Below are 6,597 nucleotides of genomic sequence, written 5' to 3'. Positions count from 1 at the left end.
GGACAGCTATATGAGAAAAAAGGCCTGATCAATAGTAATAAAAAAGTGAAACTAATCGGACAAATCTAGATTAGTAGATAACGTACGTACACCAGCATGGTCAAATCAGGGATCATCGGTTTTTTTTTTTTTGGAATCAGACACTTGAAAGGAATGTGATTTTTTTTTGACTTTTTAGAATCGGACACGTACATCTCAAGGTTTCTATAAGAGAAAAAAAAGAACATGATTTTTTGAAATGGCTAGAAAATCTCACATAATCGAAGAAAATAAGAGATAAAAAAAGAAAAGATAATATTTTTTTGGAATCGGACAATGAAAGGAAAATTCATCAAAGCAAAATAAGAGATAAACATAAAAGATAATATTTTTTGGAATCAGATAATGAAAGGGAAAAAATAGTTTTTTTTGCAATATTTAGTGCTTGGGCGAAGCGTTACAAGGCCGCGGACAACAGGTTTTAGAAAAGAGATTTTTTTTTGAATCGGAGAACGATCAAGGTTTTAGGTTTCCGTAGGAGGAAAAAAGAGAAAAGAATGGTTTCTTTTGAATCGGACAATGCTAACAACAACCCGTTGAAAAGACAGTTCTATCATTCACATTCTATGGACGCCTTTTTAAAAAAAATGGTTGAAAATCAAAGAAAGATAATGTTCTTTCTTAACGGGAAAACGATCATGTTATAGGTTTCCATAAGAGAAAAAAAGAACTGTTTCGTTTGAATCGGATAATAAAAATCAAAGAAAGATAGTGCTATCTTTTAGATCAGACGAGGGAAGAAAAGATTAATTAAAAATAAAGAAAAATAATAAAAAGAGTCGATACGTAATAATGTTTAGAAAAATCTAAATCTTGGATAGCAATTTTAAAGTAATTGATATTGAAGAAAGAGTCCATCTATAAATACAATTTGAAAACATCTAAAATTCCGTTTAAAAATAACTAGATCAGAAATACAATTTCCAAATTAAAAATAAAGAAAAATAATAAAAAGCGTACATGTGTAAATACAAATTAGAAAAATTCAAATCTTGGATTTAAAATAATTGATTTTGAGGGAAAAGTCCATCTATAAATACAATTTGGAAAGATTTAAAATTTTGGTTAAAAATTACAAAAATTAAGAGAAAACGTCCATTTATAAATATAATGAGAAGCATCTAAATTTGAATTATAAATTAAATATTATACAGAAAAGAGGTTTTTTATAAGTACAGTTTAGAATACAGGTAAATGTGGTTCCAAGTAAAAATATAGTTTAGAAAAAATTAAATTCAAATTAAACAATTAAAAAATAATTATTATGTAGATAAGAAACCATATATAGATAAATTTATAACTATGCTAGCTGCGTAAAATACGCGGGCCACCATACTAGTTCCTCTTTATTTTCTAAAAAAAAAAAACGAATTGGCCCAGGTCGAGGAGCAGCCAATTTGAAGTCAGCATCAAATTCATCCCATTTGAGTTGGCCCAGGCGTGGCTCAGGGCAGAAGGCCCAGGAGGAGATGAATCACCCTCGCTCGAGCAAGTAGCAATCTTGGATCTTGGAATGGATCGCTAGAGCAACGAATCTGATCACCTTTGCATCGAGTTTACGCTGCGAATCCAGGACTGAATTTCCAGGAGAAACTATATAAACGTAGTCACTTTTGTAGTGAACGATGTATCCTTCGCTAAAAACTGGAACCTGGGAGGCTGGGAGTCTCGATTGATCGATGGTGGCAACTGGCAAACTAGTGATAATCGAGATACCAGTCAATCCAATTCGTACCTCTGGATTCAGAGTGTGCTAATCACGATTAATATTGCATGGTCTTTTTTCAAATAAAAAGGGCAAATAATAAGCAAGATTGCAACATCAGCTGCTGAAAGACAAGTAATTTAGCTCGCACGAAACAGCAGTGGAAGAATATGATTTTCAAGTTTCAACCCGATACACTATTATAGATCTTCAGTTGTATTTTACAACCGGACTACAGGAGGCTTGGGCTTCGAGCGTCCAGCACACACTATCACCGAGCCTAGCTAGAACTGTGGCATGTTTTCATTTTCGGGCATCATAATAATATATAATATATATGTACATTATAGATGCTCAGAACGAAAGAAAGAGAACAGCGTATTTACAGTAAGGAATAATCTGGGTTTCTTCCCTTGTATATGAACAATCATTTCTTGGCTTCTGATCCAGCACAGAACTAGCTATGGCTTGAATTCCTTTTCGAGGTCTTCAATAACAGGCTCCACAGCCGCATCTATCTGGTTACTGACATCTTCAATCTGCATCAGTGAGCAGGATAATAGTAAACTGCCTCAAATCTAATTTAATAACACCAAGTAATGACAGTATATAAACTACGTGTAAAGAAATGCAAGCAAACTGTTTTTCATAACACCAATACGTAAGGCACATTGTACTATTTAGCATGCTGGAGTTCTGTTGAAAATTTGGAATGAAGCTACCAAAGCTTCTTTCAAGAGAAACCATGTCAACTCCTTTGCTTTTTTTTAGTATCAAGTGCACATATGCTTTCCCGACCCCAAAGCCATGTCTAATTCATAGTTTACAAAGCTACCAAAAAAAGAATTGAATCGGTCTATGGTTCCTTGCAAGCAACAACCTGAAGTAGGGTCATTAAATGGTCAGGAATGTGTAATTGCAAATATTGTTTCTAACGATAACTCTAGTTATGTGTAAACTCTGCTATACATACTGACAAATTCTTACAAAATCTTTACCAACGAGATTCTCAATTGTTGATTTAATTAGTTGGAAGTTATAGAAAAATCAATATTTAATAACATTCCACCACAGCAGCATCCATAAAGAAGTTTTTAAGAAAAAAAATTGTACATGTATAGTTATGTATTCATGTATATCATTCTCATTACTAATATATCCTTGATATGATGATATATTCAGCACAATTGGCATTAAGTACCTTCTTTATGATGACTTCAACCTTCTGTGCATCCTTATCCACTATCTCAGCAATGTACTCAATCTCCTCGGCCAACTCATGCAGTTTTCCATTCTCCGGCAGGGCATTAGCGACATTATCAGCTAACTTTTCTGTTACCTCAGCGGCGTGCTCCACAACCTCCAGTGCAGTTTCTGCATTTTCTATCGCCACACCTAACGTAGCAACACATGTAGGTAAGTAGAGTAAACGGGCAAGTCATCTAATTGATAGCAATAATTAATAAGCTACATTGACAATAATTAATCCCAGTGCCGTTTGCAAAATGAGCGGTTGTATGAACATAAGGATATCAGGTATTAGATTATGCGTGTATCGGCATATGCACCTTCGATCTTCCTGACCCTCTTGTAGAATGGCACGGCTGTGTAGACGACGCCTCCAAGCATCATCTGTACCCTGAGAGAAACATGAGATAGGATCAATCGCAATGAATCTCAGAACAGCAGCACACAGTAATGCCATTTTTCTTCTCCCAAATCCTACCAAATAGGAAGCATCGGCAGCGGCGAGAAGCCGAGCTGTCGGTGGCCGGTGTCAGCGGCAGCGGCGGCCAAATCCGCCGAAACTATGTCGGACTTCCCAAGAACAACCCACCTGTTCCATACAAATCAACCATCTTACACAGCTCCCATGGCCTGAAATTCTCAACAAATCAAGCAACAAAAACTACTGTTTCTTCCTCAGGATCAGCGACCACATACCCGGAGTCGATGCCGCTCGAATCTGCAGCATCGCCGGTGGGATTCTTCATTACGCTGCATCGAGACACCAAAAAATCCCCAACAAATCACTCGATTTCACATGCCTTGTTAAGGTCAACTCTTCAGAAAGAAGCAACCAAGGAGACCCTTACCTCGGGTCTTCCTGGCCGGCCTGGGCGGCGGCGGCGGCGGCGGCCGGCGGCAGCGTGAGGGTTGCCATGGCGAAGAGATCAACTGCGGACCAAGCCCAAGCGGTAGGTAGACGAAGGGAAGAAACGCGACAGAAGTAGATTAGTTCTACTCCTACATTACTACTAGCCCTACTGGCGTGTTTATCCGTGTTTCTGATGATTAAAAATTGCGCTAAAAACGACGTGGAGTACAAATTACGCACGAGGAGATTATTAATAATAAAACTCTCCGATTAATTAATTACCTGAGCCATCACCAACGCTTTCGTGACGCAGGCCTTAATTACGTTGGCCTACAGGCCGACGTGGCATGCTCCCTTCCACGTAATTTGAACGCGGCCCAGCGACAAGGCCCAGATAACAAGTGGGCTTTTTCCCTTGGGCCAGTCAAACGCAGCGCGTTCAAGATCGCAGGGAGAATTCTGAGACCATTGAATACCGGCGGTGGAAAGTTTGTTATCGATGAGACGAGTCATCTTTTCTGATGTGATTTGCCAATGATCTCTCCCACGGATTGCGTTAGGAATTCGATTGATCTTAGAAGTATTTGTATTTGCCTAACATGAGCCAAATCACGCCGACTAAGCACCCGATTCTGACGGACAAAATTACCCTAAACAGCGGCGTGGTCACACAGGTCGTTCACTGTCGGCCACACGATTAACCACGTCTACTCGTCTTCTTCTCCATTAAGTAGACTAGTAACACTTCACTGTCATGGCGCCAACTGGGCCACTCACACAATCCCTCTGGCTCTCTCTCTCCAACGTATAGTATCCGTCAGATTCCAAACCAACGGGCCAGATCGCTTCAACTTGCTGCTGCTGTTATACTAAAACCGGAGACTAACCTCCCCAGCGACCAGCGTTGCTTTCACCTGCAGTTTTTTTTCCATTCAACTTAAGATCGCCTTTGACTTTGCGCAACACGAGGTCGCCGGGTGCTGCTATGGGCACGAGCTTAAGTTACACCACATTGGCCTTTATGTCACTGAAAAGTGGGCCCGGTCAGTGGTTCGGCTATCCGGACCCACGGTGTCAGTGAGAGGAGTGCTGTTAGGTGATTTCATGTGATTAAAATTTTTGGCGCTCGTAGCTTGTGTGCTCTCCAGCTCCACTTCCGCATTCGCAATCCATTCGCCCAACCCTTTACCAAACCCAACAAACTCCCAATCCACTCCACGGCTCCACCCCAATTCCACCACCACCATCACCACCACCGTGCACCTCGCCGGGTCACACACGCCGATGCGCGCCGCCGAGCTGCCACCGCCGCGGGATCGTCGCTAGGTTTTCCGGGCAGCGGCCATGTTGTACCCGGAGCGGCCGGGCCGCGTCAACGGCACCGCCACCGTGGACTGCGCGGCGTACCCGCTCGACTGCCTCCCGTTGTGCCCCACGGGCAACTGCTCCGAGATCGCCGAGCCGCAGCCGCCGCCGTTCTCGCCGCGCACGCGCGCCGAAGTGGCCAGCGACGACCACCACCTCCCCGTACGCCTCCTCCTCACCGTCTCCCTGCTCTCCGCCTTCCTGTTCCTCTCGCTCGCTGTCTCCACGGTCCTGCTCTACCGCCGCCGCGTCATCCTGCGCCGCCGCCGCCGGGCCGCGGCCGCGCCGCTGCCCGGGGACGACGGGTTCGGCGACGGAGATGAGGAGGCGGGGGGCGGCGGAGGGGATGTGCACCACGTGTGGTACATCCGCACGGTGGGGCTGGACGAGGCCACCATCACGTCCATAGCCACCGCGGAGTACCGCGCCGGAGTTGGGTGGGGAGGGGACTGCGCGGTGTGCCTCGGCGAGTTCCGCGACGGGGAACTGGTCCGCCTCCTCCCGCGCTGCGCGCATCCGTTCCATGCACCTTGCATCGACACCTGGCTTCGCGCACATGTCAACTGCCCGCTCTGCAGATCCCCAGTGGTCGTTCCCTCTGATCTCCCCGCCACGGCTACCGAAGCTGATGCAGAAGGTGGACAAGTGGAAGAGCACCAGGTGTTTGATGAAATATCTCTGTCGGAATCACATGACGAGGTCTCCGAGGATTCCGACGCCTCTTCGGATACTCAAAGTGAGGACACAGCAGCTGCCGCAGAGGACAATGGGAGGATGATGCCTAAGCCAATACGGCGCTCAGCGTCCATGGACTCACCGTTATTCCTGGTGGTTGTGCCTGATGCTCAGGACGATGCCGTGCGGGCTAATCGAAAATTGCCTAATGGTCAAGAGATGAAGGTTTTCAGTGTGAAGGGGAAGGAAGCAACAGGGACGTCTTCTTCCTCTTGTCAGGCAGGCCGGTTTGGGATTTGCAGGTCGATGTCGAGCAGTGGGCAGGGGTTCTTCTTCTCGCGGAATGGGCGCTCCAGAAGTACTGTGTTGCCACTGTGAGTTGGCATGATTTTGCTTTCAAAGGGAGTTGCAGCCTCAGTAAAGCTGGGAGCTGGTAGTCTGTCATGTCTGTTGGTAGAAAGTGTATACCAGATAGCCAGAGAGCTGAAGTAGCTCTCGGAGAAAATCTCCTTTGAGACGAGTGAGTTGACAATTGTAACTGTGGGGATGATAAGTATTTCTTGAGTTGACGAGCTCGTGTTAATTTGTACCTCCCAGGTTGCCTGTATCATAGTTTCGAGCTTGGGATCTAGTGAATTTGAAGGATCAAACTGAAGTTTTCCTTCTATATCTCATGTAACACTATGCAAGAAGGATTGGATTATCACCTATACGG

The 6,597-nt window shown here is 44.4% G+C and overlaps 2 protein-coding genes across 2 annotated transcripts; one reads left to right on the top strand and one right to left on the bottom strand.

Annotated features, from left to right (window-relative positions):
• Window positions 1-1,918: 1,918 nt before the first annotated feature.
• LOC102720456 lies at window positions 1,919-4,020 on the bottom strand. The gene is made up of 6 exons (XM_006660660.2): window positions 3,841-4,020; window positions 3,689-3,742; window positions 3,471-3,581; window positions 3,313-3,383; window positions 2,946-3,139; window positions 1,919-2,283 (listed from the first exon to the last, which is right to left on the bottom strand). Exons 1-6 carry the CDS (start codon window positions 3,906-3,908, stop codon window positions 2,206-2,208), a joined length of 576 nt encoding a protein of 191 aa, XP_006660723.1. The 5' UTR covers window positions 3,909-4,020; the 3' UTR covers window positions 1,919-2,205.
• Window positions 4,021-5,017: 997 nt separating this feature from the next.
• On the top strand, window positions 5,018-6,592 carry LOC102714674 (E3 ubiquitin-protein ligase RING1-like). Its single transcript, XM_006661271.3, has one exon. It carries the CDS (start codon window positions 5,187-5,189, stop codon window positions 6,258-6,260), a length of 1,074 nt encoding a protein of 357 aa, XP_006661334.2. The 5' UTR covers window positions 5,018-5,186; the 3' UTR covers window positions 6,261-6,592.
• The last annotated feature ends 5 nt before the right edge of the window (window positions 6,593-6,597 follow it).

Source organism: Oryza brachyantha, chromosome 9 (genome assembly GCF_000231095.2).
Source record: "Oryza brachyantha chromosome 9, ObraRS2, whole genome shotgun sequence".
Lineage (NCBI taxonomy): Eukaryota > Viridiplantae > Streptophyta > Magnoliopsida > Poales > Poaceae > Oryza > Oryza brachyantha.
This window is presented reverse-complemented; position numbering and strand designations above follow the sequence as displayed.

Bases quoted from the DNA above. Each gene is read 5' to 3' on its own strand.
- LOC102720456 (XM_006660660.2), bottom strand. From the start codon at position 3,908: ATGGCAACCCTCACGCTGCCGCCGGCCGCCGCCGCCGCCGCCGCCCAG. The intron at 3,582-3,688 runs GTATGTGGTCGC...TGTATGGAACAG, and splicing joins TCGAGCGGCATCGACTCCGG to GTGGGTTGTTCTTGGGAAGT. The intron at 3,384-3,470 runs GTAGGATTTGGG...TGTTTCTCTCAG, and splicing joins CTGCCGATGCTTCCTATTTG to GGTACAGATGATGCTTGGAG.
- LOC102714674 (XM_006661271.3), top strand. From the start codon at position 5,187: ATGTTGTACCCGGAGCGGCCGGGCCGCGTCAACGGCACCGCCACCGTG.